The sequence below is a fragment of the Haliotis asinina genome, chromosome 1 (genome assembly GCF_037392515.1).
Source record: "Haliotis asinina isolate JCU_RB_2024 chromosome 1, JCU_Hal_asi_v2, whole genome shotgun sequence".
Classification (NCBI taxonomy): domain Eukaryota; kingdom Metazoa; phylum Mollusca; class Gastropoda; order Lepetellida; family Haliotidae; genus Haliotis; species Haliotis asinina.
In genome coordinates this window covers 23,995,327-24,013,577 of record NC_090280.1, presented here as the reverse complement: position 1 = coordinate 24,013,577, position 18,251 = coordinate 23,995,327, and the positions used below count along the sequence as shown (strand labels likewise).

At 40.8% G+C, this 18,251-nt stretch overlaps 1 protein-coding gene across 1 annotated transcript in view; it reads right to left on the bottom strand.

Annotated features, from left to right (window-relative positions):
- LOC137289160 (calpain-9-like) overlaps positions 1–15,657 on the bottom strand; it is a 36,258-nt gene extending 20,601 nt beyond the window's left edge. Inside the window, exons 1-4 of the mRNA XM_067820843.1 lie at positions 15,011–15,657; positions 10,905–11,079; positions 1,437–1,506; positions 421–525 (exon numbers count right to left, since the gene is read on the bottom strand). Coding sequence (XP_067676944.1) covers positions 421–525; positions 1,437–1,506; positions 10,905–11,057 — 328 coding nt within the window. The 5' untranslated portion in view covers positions 11,058–11,079; positions 15,011–15,657. The remainder of the gene's footprint in view (positions 1–420; positions 526–1,436; positions 1,507–10,904; positions 11,080–15,010) is intronic.
- Positions 15,658–18,251: the final 2,594 nt, after the last annotated feature.

Here is an 18,251-nt window from a genome sequence, read left to right as displayed (position 1 = left end):
TATGTACCACCAGAAGTAGAAATAGAAGATCCCTGTAATGTCAAAGTCTGTCTTATGTGCAACCAGAAATAGAGGTGGAAGATCCCTGTCATGTCAAAGACCATGTTATGTACCACCAGCGGGCAAAGTGGAAGATCCTGTAATATAGTACAAACAAAAAAGTATGGGAACACTCTGACAGTCACATATGAATGTAAACGTTGTGTTGTCATTAATACTGTAAGATAAATGCAACTTTTGTGAGCTTAATGGGCTCTTTAAGCAACATGTTAAAACTTGCAGTGAAGTAATTGATTCAGTAACTGTTGAGTTTGAATGATATGAAACATTGTCAAAAACAGTGAAACGCACCGGCACCATGTTTCATTCAAACGCTCGACACAACAGGCTAGTGCATATAACTGGTTATATTTCGCTCACCTGCATAGTTATTTCCGAAGCCCTGGTCACGTGGTACGACTCGTTCTAGTTGCTTCCGGTGCGAGGTAGCCAAAATGGCAGCTCCGGCCACGAACCAACAGTCACCTTGATGAGATGGAAGTAGGACATGCGCATGACAGACATTTATAAAGGTTTTACTCCCAGGTAAGTGCTAATTTTGAGTAAATTATGTTGGAAAATACAAAAATAATATGTCAACAAAATCAGTATTCATAAAAGTGGATTTTATTAACAAAGTTCCATAGTGGGAAACTAATGAGGGATGGGACCACACTGCTCGCTGTCCCTGGGGTATGGTTTGACACCAGCACAGCAAGGACTACTCAAGCTGCAGTAACATTCTACCCCGACAGATTTGTTTATTGCATTCAATAACGTTCCAGGCACACCACACCCACATACGGATTGGAAGTGATCTTCAGTAAAGCATTCTTGTCTATGCCCGTGAAGATCCGGGTTAGAATTGATCTTAATTAGCCCGGGCTTTTCTAAACCCTTGAAGCTCTGGAAAGTATGGATCCTCAGTAACCCATGCTGTTGGTTACTTTATTGTCTGGTCCAAACTCGATTTTTTACAGACCGTCGTCTTATAGCTGGAATATTGCTGATTGCGGCGTAAAACTAAAGCCACTCACTCTGGTTCGCTGACTTGGTTGGTTACGGTTCACCATATACCAGTTACGTAGATTGGCACTCATCTTATCAGCCATTGGATTATTTAATGTCGGTCATTAACAGATCACCGACACGTGAGTGAGCATATTTCTGCGTTAAACAATAACCCATGTCTCTGTGAGCATTCCCCAGGCAGATCACTGACGTTTGTCGCCGTCAGGGTATGAGTACAAACAAACAGTCACCAAGCTTGACCTCCCGATCCAATTTAGTCAAGTGGTACACATGTGATAAATTTCTGAGGATCTATTCTGACACTGCTCAACATTAGGGTCACGGTCAGGTCGCATTCACAGGTTGGAGCTGGGGTGGAGACATACCCAGGTAACCTTGATCAAGGTCATGGCGTCGCGCCTCGTTCAGGATAAACACAGGGTTGTTGGCGATGTCCTGGAAATAAAAGACGACGATATAAATTTCACTATCAATTGTTTATTGAAGTCTAACCTCATTTGGGTACGATCAGCGAGGTTGTGTTAGTACAACATACACCTAAAACGGTGGGCTGGAGCCACTGGTGTGTGTGTGTGTGTGTGTGTGTGTGTGTGTGTGTGTGTGTGTGTGTGTGTGTGTGTGTGTGTGTGTGTGTGTGTGTGTGTTGGGGGGGGGGGGGGGGCTGGGAAGGGTATGGTGGGGAGGGGGGCTACAGTTTCAGTAACCGGGATGTATCGTATCGCAGGTTGTATGCCAATACCAACACCAATGATGGCCCAATATGGCGGCGTGGCTTATGCTGTGTGTCACAGTGTCGTACACGTGGAGGTAACATCAATCACAGCTTCGCGATTCCGTCGCGGAGGCAAATGTATGTTGGATAATAAACCCCATGGCCCGTCATTCCGCTCGGCCAGCTCGTTTGATGTGACAGCAATATGCAATTATGAAAGATGTATGCAGTAATAATAAATAACCGAATAAGATTCGTTGATGGGAACTGTTCAGATGCTGTTTCTAGCAAAGAATGTTGTATATACCTGCTACTACAGGTAGGGTTAATACTACACCGGACCGCCTCCGCGGTTAGATCGTGTTTATATTATATTATATTGCCCACAATACAACATATGTCATATTTGGGATTTCATCCGGATTTCATTTTTTGACTCGACCAAAAAAGTACTAGAATTTGTACTTTACTAAGAAAGTGACATCCCAAATACGACATATGTTGCATTTGACCACTTTCTAAATGGCATCGTGTAATCATTGCCCACAATATTTGTTTAATTACTTACATTAGTTACATATCTAATTCTCTATCTGTGATATTTAGTTATTTTACTGTGAAGGCTTTTTTTAATTTTAATAGTTGGGAAATGTGTATTTTTATCTACAATTAGATATTTCTCAACAAAGTCCAGTTTTTATCTCTCACAGTCCGTTTATTATGATTTATAACTTTTACAGTACCATATGGCTGCATTATTGCCAATATGACTTCAGATATTAACTCATTCAGTCAGAGACTCCGGTATAAGTGTTCATTCTCAAAATGGCGAATCTGACAAAAGTGACGCCATGGACATTGTCAGGACATAGTACTAAACCTAGCATCAAAACGATATCATATGATCTCACACAAGCAATATCTCCTGTAGGGCACAGTTTGGACGATAAATCTAAATCATTAGCCATGAATCATATGACGTTATGGATAACAGTGAGTGATTATAGTTTTACGCCGGATATAGCTATACTCCAGCACCATCATGACAGGGGACACCAGAAATGGACCTGGGGAATACCCATACCCATCTGGGGAATCGAACCCGGTCTTTAATGGGACAAGCGAACGTTTTAACCACAAGGCCACCCAGAGCCCCTTATGAATGACATTGTGCACAAAGTAAATCTATAACCTATATCTGTCAAAATATCTCAATAATTGGGGCGGATACAGGTATTGTATAGATCTGCAGACAAGCCATGTCTGTTTGAGAGACCTGAGTGACATATGATGGGGTACGAATGACGTGGGTTTGTTCCAGTTGGATTGTTACTAACATTAAAGTTAACGCACAGCACAAACAAGCCCTGTCCTGTCACGGGATAATATATATATAGGGATAATTTATGGACCTTAGATCGTAAGTGTTCCCTTTATCTGTGAAGATCTCTAAAACTCTGTTGCTCACAAATAGAACTGTTCTTTAAAGCTTCACACTCTCCCTGTTAGGAGTGGTTCAAACAAAATATTAATGGACGTTAACAAAACCAACAGAGCGTCCCTCTGTGGTCGGATCTGATAAAACCCAAATATTACAGGGTTTTTTTAATTACGTAGTTCATGTTCACAAAAGCTTGTCACTTCTAGTATGTCTGTTACTGTACACTCTATATACACACCACTATAATGACAGTGGCTAGTGGAGTATTCTTCACTACAGGACCGGACACATATTGGGGAGGTGTTCTTCTCGCGCCGGTTTGTTTGGGCAGACGATCAACACTGTTGGTCACAGAATCATGGCCACGCTTTGTGGACACTCTTTATATCATCTAGGTACTGAGCTACACGTGTGCATGGCAGTACGGAAACTTCAGCACACTATGTCAAATGACAGTGAGTGAGATGCTCAGTGAAATTTGAGCAAGTATGGTTTTACGCCGTTTTTAGCCAATATTTCAGCAAATATCACGGGAACACCAGGAATGGGCTCCATACATTGTGCCCAAGTGAGGAATCGAACCCATGTAATCGAAAAAAGCAGGGAGAGAGAGGCGGGGGTGGGGGTGGAGAGAGAGAGAATATGAGAATGAATGTGTATATCTAGGTGTCAGAGAGATAGACAATGTTTCGGAGAGAGTGTAAAAGACAATAAATGTGGATCAACGAGTCACGGGTGGTGTGTGAGAGAGAAAGTCACATAGACTGTTACGGACATAATGTGATAAGATTGACTATCACCGAGAAACACTAAGAGAGGGAGAGACAGAGAGTGACAGAGAGACAGTCACATACAGAGTAACATCGAGTGAGAGAGTGAGAGAAAGAGAGCCACGGAGAGACAGTCACATACAGAGTAACATCGAGTAAGAGAGTCAGAAAAAAAGAGAGCCACAGAGAGACAGTCACATACAGAATAACATCGACCACAGAGAGACAGTCACACACAGAGTAACATGGAGTGAGAGAGTTATAGAAAGGAAGTGTCGAATCAACTGCTATGGGATACACGTCTCTCTCGAATAAACCGATAATGGAATACACGTCTATGTTATGTTTACATCGAATAAACGCTTGTCTCGAATATGTGTTAAACTAACTCCGTGGTCACCTACAGGTAAGCTGTTGTATTATTCCGTTGCCTCCGCAACCATATATCCCAGGTGAGGACACTAACCATGCAGGTATTACAGGCATGTCAAGCATGTGATGTTTTATGTCCCAACAGTTGGGCAGTCTGTGTTTCACAGGTGGTGTGGAACGCTCGGCTCAAGTCCCCGTTGAACAAGGAGGCTGTATGTTTAATAGCTCTCCGCACTGGAAAAACAGCGTTGTTTCACCCCGCTAGTCAGCCCTCAGTGTTCACGTTGCGAGTTAATCATGCGGAGTTTCTGCTCAATGTCCCCGGTGGCATGTTAAAGGGGTATGGGTAATAGATACTTCTGTAGCTACTATCTTTCTGTTGAACAGGGCAATACATTAAAACACCCGCAAATGAAAGATTATGTACCCGTTGTCATTCAAACGATATTGGAGACGAATTTCACTTTTTGTTTATTTGTTTTCCTTGGTCCTCGAAACAAAAACATATCAGCATTAGCTGTAGAACCCAGTGTGCACAAAATGAACCAGTTTTTCTACTCTAATAAACCAGGAACAATTAGAAAAAAATCAACATTTGGCAAAATAATATTTCATTTTAGGCAAAGTTACATAAAGTTACGCATGAGTGTAACATTTTCTATTTAGCTGATAGATGCATGTAAAGACATATACTTTATTCCTGCAACCAGGCGATATGTATATATTACCATTTTGTGTATAATACATGTATCTAACATATATATGTGAGTTAGCTTAGTTTTATGCCGGCTCAACACTATTCCAGCCATATGGCGACGGTCAGTAAATAATCGAGTATGGACCAGACAATCCAGTGATCAAAATCATGAACATCGCTCTACAGAACTGACACACGATGACATGTGTCAACCAAGTTAGCGAACCTGCCACAAGATCCCGTTAGTAGCCTCTTACGACAAGCATGTGCTGCTGAAGATCAGTTCTGCCGAAGATCTTCAGGGATGTAACATGTATAAATACAAATAATAAATGATGCAGAACGCGGCCAGAGTGTAAATAAAGTTCAGTTCAGGCATACGTGTAAAGCTGAATTGTCATGTAGCCTTGGTACTGCCATGTAGGGCGGCGTAAAACTAGACTCGCATACTGTACCCTTGGTGCTATTGTACAAAGCAAACTGAGCGCTACGCCAGTCGTAAGTCTCTGCTATGGTATTGGAGTTGCAATCACGTTGTCATCGCTATGTACAACGGCAGCTTGGTGTTGATTAATTGTGCGTGTATTTATATCCAGGCATTACAAGCATGTGGACAAACACCTGTGTCCTCTGTAACGGTAAAAACAAGTGATAAAGTTGGAGTGGCCATCACAAGGTGTTGAATGGGTACACTGTGTGAAGCCTATTTCTGGTGTCCCCGTCTTGATATTGCTGCACTATTGCTAAAGCGGTGTTAAACCATACTCACTCACTCACTCACTCGATCTAGTACAACAATTCTCTAAGGAAGGAATCCGGTCCAAATTTGACAGAGGGTTTTGCTTTAGACAGTATTCCAGTTTTATCAAGGGAATCTGCTTCCTGTGAGAGGAAGGTCCGATGTAAAATAGGTTTCAGATGTTCTCAGCTTTGGTGGAAACAATGGTCACAGGAACACTATTCAGAAAAAGTATTCTGAATTGATATATTTAACATGGCAACTGATATTTGTGGATAGATAAATTCAACTTAGGTCTTTGTATCCTAAATATATTCAACTTGGGTACTCGTATTCTGGATAGATTCCACTGGGATACTGGTATTCTGGATAGATTCAGCTAGTACTCTGGATAGATTCAACTTGGGTACTGGTATTCTGTATAGATTCAGCTTGGGTACTGGTATTCTGGATAGATTCAACTAGTATTCTGAATAGATTCAACCTGGACACTGGTATTCTAGACAGATGTAACTGGGATACCGGTATTCTAGATAGATTCTACCAGTATTCTGGATAGATTCAATTGGGATACTGGTATTCTGGATAGATTCAATTGGGATACTGGTATTCTGGATAGATTCATCTTGGGTACTGGTATTCTGGATAGATTCAACTAGTAATCTGGATAGATTCAACTTGGCCACTGGTATTCTGGATAAATTCAACTAGTATTCTGGATACATTCAACCTGGGTACTGGACTTCTAGATAGATTCAACTTGGGTACTAGTATTCTGGATAGATTCGACTAGTATTCTAGATAGATTCAACTTGAGTCCTGGTATTCTGGATAGATTTAACTGGGATACTGGTATTCTGGATAGATTCTACCAGTATTCTGGATAAATCCAACTAGAATTCTGGATAGATAAAACTTGGGTACAGGTATTCTGGATAGATTCAACTGGGATACTGGTATTCTGGATACATTCAACTGGGATTCTGGATAGATTCAACTTGGGTACTGATATTCTAGATAGATTCAACTGGGATACTGGTATTCTGGATAGATTCTACCAGTATTATGGAAAAATTCAACTTGGGCACTGGTATTCTGGATAGATTCAACTAGTATTCTTGATAGATTCAACTGGGATGCTGGTATTCTGGATACACCCAACTAGTATTCTGGATAGATTTAAGTGGGATACTGGTATTCTGGATAGATTCTACCAGTATTATGGATAAATTCAACTTGGGCACTGGTATTCTGGATAGATTCAACTAGTATTCTGGACAGATTCAACTGGGATACTGGTATTCTGGATAAATCCAACTAGTATTCTGGATAGATTCAATTTGGGTACTAGTATTCTGGATAGATTCAATTTGGGTACTGATATTCTGGATACACCCAACTAGTATTCTGGATAGATTTAAGTGGGATACTGGTATTCTGGATAGATTCTACCAGTATTATGGATAGATTCAACTTGGGCACTGGTGTTCTGGATAGATTCAACTAGTATTCTGGACAGATTCAACTGGGATACTAGTATTCTGGATAGATTCAACTAGTATTCTGGATAGATTCAGTTGGGATACTGATGTTAATGACAGTACTTGTGAGGTCAACAGGATACACAATATATAGTGCATTTAAAATAGAGTATGTACATGTATAAACATGTATAAAGAGCAGGCATACCGTGTGTTTCGATAATGGCTCGAAATTGCCAACAAACACAAGAGTATATTCGTGCAAACGTCCATAAACTAGTTATATCACTCAGTCGATATGAATGTTATACCACAGTGAATGCCACTGAAGTTACACCAGGTAACTACTTTAACCTGCTGAGCAAACCCGCCAACGCAAACTTTTTAAATTTATTCAACAGTGTTTTCTTTTCACTTTCATTTTGAATTTAAGTTCATTGTGTCTGTGTTCACCGAGTTCTGTCTTGAATGAGCTGTGTCAACATCAACCTAAACACCATGTTTGGATCCCCGATGAAAAGAGGTTATTACATAAATGTTTGTCAGATAGAGTATATGTCACAAAGAGGTCTTTCTGAACGTATCTAACAATGCAACGGCGAGATAAACTGTATAGGCACAAGTGCAGAAATCTGGTTGGTTCACACTCAACCTGGACCATTATCATGCTTGTAAACTTGTCGCATTAAGGAAGTTGGATACAAAATGTCAAAATGTCACGAAATTGCTAAATTTAGTATCATTTTGTAGGGAGATGTGTCCCGAATCCAAATATGTAATAAAAACAGCAAGTCACCACGGTATTTGTTTGACTTGTATCTGTAAAGGTTCTCTTAGACGTTCTTTCTTTACTTTTATTATTCAGTTTGTGCGGGTTTTTTCATAAAGATATTCCAGTATTGATAAAACAGGAAAAACAATTTTCAAGACAGTATGTAGGATTTTGACACCTTAAATAACTTCTAAAACAAACAGGAATGTAAAACAATCATTGATTAATCTATGAAAAAATAAGAAAAACATTATGTTTAAAGAATGATATATATTTAGTAAATGCAGACTAGATTAAAATAAAAATTCACAGGGGCTGCTCCTACACCGCCGTGCACACGCAATATTCCGCACTGTTGAGCATAATGGCCCATATGTAGCAAATCTGGCAAAGAAAAAACTATCTTTGTTCCCTTTTTATAACATTTTAAGAGCCTGTGTTCATTATTGAAAGACATGCCTATTTCAGGAGCTATGGTTGGTCTACAGTTGTCCGGCACACGCATACCTTCTGCATTACCAGCAGACCTTATAACATAATCATTTGAAAACATGGTATATATTAAATTCTAATGTATAGCTCCACAATTCTACGGGGCTGTTCTTACACCGTACACACACTCAATACTCCTCACAGCTGAACTTAATATTCAACGCTTTAACTCTTGGCCTTAACGCCAATCCGATCTTTCAGTGGTAACTTGACTGTGTTAAATCCCACTTTCAAGACTGCCCTTGCATATTTAGAATACGTGGCTCTGACAATATGATTTATTGAGGCAGGACAGCCTGGGTGTATTCAGCATTGTGAGAGATGTTTTGTCAGGTTTGATCTGAATAGCAGAGTAACCGAACAACAGAGTACAAGTCCACACCGGCCGATATTGCTGTTCGGCTTTTTAACATTCGCATACAAGTGACGACGGGGTCGCGATATAGAGAAAGCGGCACTCTTAAACGGGTTAGTGAGTGAGTGAATATTGTTTATCGCCGCACCAGCAGTTGGGCAGCTACCAGCGGCGATACCACATTGAGTTTACGCTTAACACTATGATACGTTCAAGGAGATCGCAGAGGGAACGAGGACGGGTGGCACCCTGAATGTATAGACAGTATTCCTGTCATGGACATCGCACCCCGATATCCATCGACGCTCACTCCACTGACCATCAGTTTGTGTGTGCATAATGTGTTCACCAATTGAAATTTGTTAGATGAGTGAGCGAGTATGGTTTTACGCCGCTTTTAGCAATATTCTAGCAATATCACGGCTAGGATGGGCTTCACATTCGTGTTCAGAGAGGTACATTTTTCATTGAAAACTAATAAGAGTAATTTTTATGATAAATTGAATCTCGGCTAGGCACAGCACAAATGGGCTTCACATTCGTGTTCAGAGAGGTACATTTTTCATTGAAAACTAATAAGAGTAATTTTTATGATAAATTGAATCTCAGCCTTGTGTTCTCAATACTCATCTGTGAATGTGTACCTCGTTAGGATAACAATAAACTCGGTGCGCCTTGAGGCAGCAAAGGCTGTATACTCCCAATGGAGATGAGCTGATAAAGTTACAAATATCCAGGGTTTATCCAAGACATTTCTAATTTTATCAAAGAGTGTTGATTATTTGATATCTGAAGACACGCGGGTGTGATTCTCTATATCTCTCATCTGTCTCACATCCAATATGTAATGTCTCAGATCTAATATATGATAGCCTAGAGGTTAAAGCGCTCCCTCGGCACCCGTGTTTGATGGGTACAATGTTCCTAGCCCCTTCCTGGCGATCCCGTCGTGAAATTGCTGTAATATTGTTAAAAGCGGCGTAAAACTAAAGTCACTCACGTTTTTGGAAGCTGGTGCATGGAGGGCTTAATTTCTGATACCGAAAACATGCATGACGCTTCTAGGCTGCTCAACTATCCCTTTTCAAAACAGATCCAACAGACTACATCACCAATTACTTGAGAAATACTGGTAAAATAATTATTAGATGAAGATGTATGTTTTATATGTTACGACGGGGAGGATGCACGCGTTGCCCCAACGGTCAGCTGGTGAGGTGATACATCCCACGACGCGTAGCATTGATAGCACGGAGGGTAAAAGCTAACGGTGTCGGTGCACCTTTAGAGATTATGGAGTGCTCTTTAGCCTAGCAATCCTATCTGGGCACTTTTAAAGTTAGTTATTCACTAGAAACTGTTAATTTGCTTTCTAATGCTTGTGTCGCTTACATCGATATAATATGTATACATTTATATAGAGGGTGTTTGTATTATTTTGGGCGGGGCATTAGGGGTTGTTTTGTTGTTGTTGTTGTTGTTGATGATTTATTTAATCATTTGTTGATATACTGGTCTTCGTTATTGTTTTGTTGTTTTTTAAGGATTTGGGGGATCTGTGTGGTCCTTGGTTAATTTTGGTTGTTGTTGTTGTTGTTGTTGTTGTTGTTTGTTGTGTGTGTGTGTGTGTGTGTGTGTGTGTGTGTGTGTGTGTGTGTGTGTGTGTGTGTGTGTGTGTGTGTGTGTGTGTGTGTGTGTGTGTGTGTGTGTGTGTGTGTTGTTTATTTGGGATTTTAGGATGTTTTTAGGAGTTGCTGGTGTTGGTCGCAAGATAAATACCAAATTACTGCGTTTCCTATAATCTCAAGAGGAGACATCACCTGTTCACACATCAAGAATAGTGGGTGACCTTCCATGACATTCTATGACGTAACGTTGCAGTAATGCCTTTTCTAAAGATAGAACAAAAAAAAGAAACTAAAGGGAACAATACAGCAGTCGAAAGCACACACGTAAGTTATTATACAGTCAGGGAGACTTGGTGCTGTACTGTGGTACCTACCATCGGCCTCTTCCAGACAACCCTTCCGAACCGCCGGGATATCCTGCCGTTCTTGTAGAGAGACTTCTCGTTGGGAGGGAACTCTGGGTCGACGAAGTAGGACCGAGCCCGGAGAAGATCATCTCGGATCTGGGAGTAGGTCTTCTGTGACATTCTGTTCCTCCCTCACTCACACCTGCCACAGAAACACAGACCTTAGTAGGGTACGTTAAGAAAGAGTGATTGACAGACTCAAGATTCTGTATACATACAAGAACGGTAACTATGACAAACTACTGTGACTCTCTGTCCCAGCACACTCATCTGTGAATGTGTACCTCGTTAGGATAACAATAAACTCGGTGCGCCTTGAGGTAGCAAAGGCTGTATACTCCCAAGGTAGATGAGGGAGAAAAATACCAGCGCCTCGAGCAAGCACAAGTTGCGTGGATATGTGCGCTATACAAATATCCCATAATAATAAAAATGACAAAAATATATGTCGGTATCATTACAAGGATCATTATTCATAACTGTATTTATTCATATATTTGTCTGTTTGTTCTTTTGCTTCTTCCAGGGCGGTGATGTAGCTTAGTGGTTAAAACGCTGGCTCGTCGCGCAAGAGACCCAGGTTCGATTCCCCGCATGGGTAAAGTGTGTGAAGCCCATTTCTGGAGTCCCCCGCTGTGACAATGCTGGAATATTGCTAAATGCGACGTGAAACTATACTCACTCACTCACTCACTCACACATACTTCGGAGAATCCAACCATCTAACACCTATGAATTAGCCACACATTGTGCACACACAAACTGGTGGTCAGTAGAGTGAGTGTCGATAGATATCGATATCGGGGTGCGATGCCACACCCTCCCTTTCCCAACTATGATCCCAGTAAACGTATCATAGTTGTAAGCATAACAATCATTGTGTTATCCCCACTGATAACTACATAGTTGCACGCAATATTCAACTTAATCAAACACATCCACCGTGTTCTGCGAGACAGTGCCTACACAATATAGCTTCGGGCACCAGCTGACATACTTTTATATAGATCCTTGCTTCTAAAGGCGACACCCTGCCAATAAACGAGCCCTCGTAACTGAAAATAACTCTTATCTCAGGAATGCAGAAGGATAAAGCAGATTAAAGTTACGTATATTATCTTAACAGAAACAGGAAGGTCTCTGTGGTCATTATCTTCATTTGCCACAGCGAGACAGCACAATTCCAGCCAGTCAGTCACACGTAGACGGTGTGTGCCAAGAGACTTAAGTGTGAAGGAACAATTGATAAACGCTGCTATTATTTGTATAACCGCATACACCTTGTTCAGAAAAAAAACAAAAACGAAAACGAAAAGTAATATATATTTGTACAGACATTTTGGTGGTAATATGTGATACACACTGCGAGTTGTGACACTGTGACGTCAGACATTTTGCTGGTAACATCTGATACACACTACGAGTTGTGACACTGTTGGTCATACATATTGGTGGTAATACCTGATATACACTAAAAGGTGTGACACTGTAAACACGGACAGTGTCAAGGTCATATGATAGTTACATTGTAACCAAAAGTGCAATAGACACGTGACAGTACAAAAGAGTGTTTGTGACCTACTTCCCTCGGTGTTATTTGTAAAGGTGGACACGGACTGCTTTTGTTCGTTAGTGTCTGTCGATGTAGGAGCGATTATGTGTGGTTATAAACAAAGCTGTGTTGTTATATACAATGGATATACGGTTATAAACAAGAGATGCATGGTTATATATAAGGTGTATGTTGCTGTAAATGGTTATGCACGCGAGATTTTAAAACGGTACCTCGTTAAGAACAAGGTGCATCTGGTTATTATGCATGAGTATATGTTATAAACAAGGTGCAAATTGTTATAAACAAGGGGCGTATGGTTATAAACAAGGTTATATGGCTGTACACAATGGACATATGGTTATAAACAAGAAGTATATGGTTATATACAAGGACATATGGTTATAAACAAGGGTTCTATGGTCATAAACAAGGGGTATGTGGTTGTAAACAAGGGGTATGTGGATGTAAACAATGGACATCTGGTTATAAACAAGGGTCATGCGTTTATAAACAAGAGTTATATGGTTATAAAAATGAGCATATGGTTATAAACAAGGGACATACAGTTATGAACAAGGGGTATATGGTTGTAAACATGGGATATATTACAATGAACAAGGGATATATGGTTATAAACAAGAGTGTATTATTATAAACAAAGAGTATCTGTCATAAACAAGGGGTATGTGGTTATAAACGAGGAGTATATGGTTATAAGCGAGGGATATACTATTATATATGAGCCGTGTCAATATCAATAATAACAATGTGTTCCACAATTGACGTGCCCCACAATGAACGATAGTGATGGGTCTGTATGACGCGTCATCCAATTAACGAGGGTCAATATTAATGTTCTCCACTTGTCAGTGTGTATTTCCATTTTTAAAACATCGATTACATGTGATGAGCATGTACAAGTGCCGCCGACATATGTACGGTGTTGTTGTTTACCTAGCTTGATGATCGTGTTTACCTAGCTTATATCAGAGTGTTTGACATATCGGCCACCTCCACACAACCAACAAGACTGTCACAAAAACGTAAGTACGACCACTTGTAGTCTTATCTACTTTGTACCTCTCTGGCATACTCATATATACATCGTCCATGATCGGTTTTATAGGAATAAGGATAGTGGTTGATATACCACAGCTGTCACTCACAGACTGATGTTTACTTTGCACATGTTCATGCATGAACTTTTGAGGGCAGTCAGGGTTTAACGAGATCTCGCCACAGGACGCGAGATTACAGTTTCACACTGTGAGACCACCCTCCTCTCCTTCCCTCCCTCCCTCCTTTGGGATACTCTGCACAGAAGCATAAAGCAGTTCATCCGTAAAACATTTTATTTTTAAATAAACACCTCAAGAATCAAAGTTAGATAGGTTTAACGTAATGTTACATATTTATCTACACACATTGAGTTTTATTCTGAGTCTCCACCAAAAGCTTCATTGAAAGGTAATTACGGATCTACAAATACAGATATTAAGTTTCAGCATCGGTGGGTTATCGTGCGCTCGATGACATTCGATACGTTCAGATAAGTCTACCGTTATATTATAACTGATACCACAGTCTCAAATGTAATAAACGTGGATATACCTTACTGTCAAAGCTGACTCCCAGCTGACTGACTCAAAGCTGACTTTTCATCGTCGTTATTGTTATAAATATTATTTTTCATGGAATGTGCCTGCTCAACGTGAATATATGTCACGTGTCATATATGTGAAGTGAGTGAGTGAGTTTAGTTTTACGACGTTGATTCAAGCAATATCACGTCGGGGGACACTAGAAATGGGCGTCACCGATTGTACCTATGTGGGGAATCAAACCCGGGTCTTCGGCGCCACAAACGAACGAACGAATGTTTTAACCAGTAGACAACACCATCGCCCCTAGACCCCTTTTATCATGTCGGTGGTGGTGGTGAGAGAGGGTAGGTGGTATAAGTAATGGGCACTACACAATGTACCTATATGGGGAATCGAACCGGATCGTCAGCGCGACGAGCGAACGCTAGAATCTCTACGCTACTCCACTGGATTAATGTTGACACTTGGGTGTCGATATCCTGGACAAAACACGAGTTGTACATTTATCCAGACGTTATTGTCAGTAGTAGAGAGTAAAGTTCCGACGACGACTTTGTAAAGCCAGGTATCTGTCATAACATCGGATCTCTCTTGAAATAAGATACACTTCAGCTGAGATGGAGGCAAAACAGACCGTGTTATAACGGGGTGTTGGGTGCACGCTCCAGTACAAATGAACTCCCACTCAAGCATTATGTCAACGCACAACCATCTGGTGCAAATCAGGTGGCGTGTTCATTTCACATGTACATGTCACCGCCTTGTTAAAGCAATCTACAACGACACATATATAATCAACACTACTGTCCACGTGCTTGCATAATTCATCAGTCAGTACTGATATAATACAGCTTATAACAGCTAGGCATATGTTTCCTATGTTGGATCAGCCCACATACAAATTGTATATTTACCTGGGTAGAGTTGACTTGAAGATCACAGGTGAACACACGTTATATCCGAATGACTGCAATGTGCATGAATCAGATGCTTGTCAATATCACACTGACTCAGCACGTGCTGAATTTGCTGTAATTACCATCCCCGGCAAAAAGCCTATATCAACACCGCTGGTATAAGTGTTGTCGATTTCAATGTCAATTGCACGGATAGCACGAGGTGAACGAGGATTCCCGATCGCTTGACAGTTCCGTGTGCGAGTCGGCCTTGTTTATTCCAGCTTGTAAGCGTGTGTTAAACCATGTCATGAAACACGAATGGTATTCCACCTCGTTGTATCAATCGATATCCAACAGTCACTGACAACATAAACCGGCCTCTCACCGACTGAGGTGGATTATAACTAGGATATCACCCGTCTTGTGTCTCCTGCCCTTCTCGATGCAAAGCACAGCGCTACGCGTGGATTAACCCTCAGATCCGCCTTTATTCTTACATGACATTGCAGCGTTCCACACCAGCAGCTACAAAACTAGGAAATCAGATCAAACGCTGCTGGACCCCACCTCAATCAAATCGCCAAGTGGAATGTGTTACTAGCATCCCATTATCACGCCAAGTGCAATGTGTTGCAACAGGAGAAAAGAACAGTTTTTTCCACAGATTAATTTATCGTTTCGTCTGTGACCCAGGAATTATTCTGTAAGCAACCTTCGCCCAAGGCCACGAAATCCCATGGTATCTTGTGGGTACATTGTATGTTAAATACCTTCGTTTCCCAGTAAGCCCGTTACAGGATTTTCGGTGTGTGCAGATCAAGACTGACCTGACCCAGATAGCGGCTTTCACCTGCGTCCTTTAGATGTCACACCTGAATGCTCGGCTTATTCCCAAGGATCTAATCGAACACACCCATGCATACGCACATTCATTCCGCTGAAACCCGTGCTTCGTATCGAACACGCCACATCGGGCGTAATTCGCTCAACTGCTGTTGCCGGTATGAATGAATCTCGTGCTTTTGAAAGAAGTTGTTGTCGATACGCGACATATTTAGCTTGATGTAAAGGGGTTTTTCAAAACATAAGAATGTAATTAGCAAAATATCACCGTAAAGAGCATCACTGCAGGTGCAAGAGCCTGTATGGTGTCGTTCTCTTTCGACTGAAATATTGATTTTTTAAATTAAGACCAGGTTAAATGGATGAATATAAATTATTGAGTTCAGTTAGTATAACCTATGTCTTTTGGTCTGGTGTTTACATATATATCCACGAAAAGACCACAAAAACTAATTCACGATGTGACAGACTAAGAGTAAATAAACATCCCTCTGGTCACCCTGGCGTAAGGGATTGGTACCCTTTCGTCTACAGCTGCATTTCGCCTACTGTGCAATTTCGCCAACACAAGACTTAAATTGCCACCTTATTACCCTGTACTCGAGCTCATAAATGGACTAGTCCAATAACTGTTAACTGTAAAGACAAAGTAGGAATACTAGATGTAGAATAGATACCAAAATATGCGTTTATGAACCAGAGTTTACTGCATGATGAATTTTATAGACATTGCATACAGCAACTGGGGATATTCCTGGATTTTATGTACACCGCATACAGCCAGAGATGTGTTTTTGAGTCAGGCATGTGTGTTTTTAGACAATCATGTCTTTTTTCCAGTATTTTAATGTTTCCTTCATATTTACGGTTTTATATAACGTTTCGCCCAACGCTTAAAATTCAGGGCCTCTTTTCACGAAACACTATGGTGATCGTAAGTTACTAAGGTGACCTTAGTGCAATGTTAAAGAATGGGATTTACGGTTAACCTTAGTTAAACTTGCTTCATGAAAGGAGCCCCTTGTGTGTACGTGGTGGTTTCGATACGTCAGCTGTCTACGTGTTCATGGTATGATTTACATATTTATCTTTTGTGTACAAAGTAACTTTCTTTTTCCGGGCTATACTTGTCGCTATTAACCCCTCCTATCACCCGTAGCCGTCTGAGCGTAATGCCTGATCACGGCATACCACCTTTCACAACTGTTATATTGGAGTGAAAGTCACTAGCTCCTTTGGGGTAGATTTGGCAAGGTATAATGGTTAAAGCGTTCGTTCGTCACACCGAAGACCTGTGGTTCGATTCCCTAGGGTACAATATGTGAAGCCAGTTTTTTGTGTCCCCCGTCGTGATATTGTTGGAATATTGCAATGAAACCATACTTTCAATATCTTTCAAAACGTGAAGTATTTTGGGTTTTTTAATGCCATCGTGTATATACCACGTGTTTCATCAACATCTAGGACCCTCTCACACAACCGGTTTTACATGGGTTTTAATTTCAAAGGTATTTCTGGGAAACACTACAAAGAAACAAAACTCATTTGTAGGTGTAACTAATATCAACCCCTTACCTGCCCGGAGCAGACACTCGACGTGTGGTATATCGATACACCTATGTCTACACCAGTGTCGTGGGGTAATTTTTATGAAAACTTTCTGTTTCTATGCATCAAATCTAAATACATAGTGTTTACTATCGTCGGAAACAGCGTGTAAATCAAGGCGGAAGCAAGCTTTTGGGAATATACACTGTACGAGAGAGAGAGAGAAGAGAGAGAGAGAGACTTGCGAAAATACTACTTATTTCATGACACCCACCCTTTATCAAAGTTTGACAATCAAATATCACACAATGATTTGTTTTTATTGTTCAAGTTCTAATAAAATCCAGGGTCGGATCCATCTTTTTGAGAAAGAGGGGTGCACACTTCATTTTTACGAGAGCATCAATAGTCATTTGATAGACTTTCAGGACAAAGGTTGGGATCCGCCTTTAAAATACTAGTAGCCACTATGAACGTGCATCCTGGGCCATGTCGTGTTTCAGAACCTCCTCTGAAATATTTTTAATAAATATCCCACATGATTGAACATGAAGACGTGTATCATGCATTGTGTATATTGAGACAGGAACCTATGTAAATTTAACCAGGGAGCAAATGGTTGGGTGAATTGGTAGAGTACTTGGGTAGAGTGAATGGGTAGAGTACATGGGTGGGTGAATGGGTAGAGTGAAAGGGTAGAGTACGTGGGTAGAGTACATGGGTAGGTGAATGGGTGGATGAATAGGTAGGGGGAGACGAGACCCCGTTGTTAGATGGAGCGGGAATATTTCTTAACACCACAGCACACATTCCAGCAATAATTGAGTGGCAACTAGATACCTGTGACAGTTTCACAATCAACAAG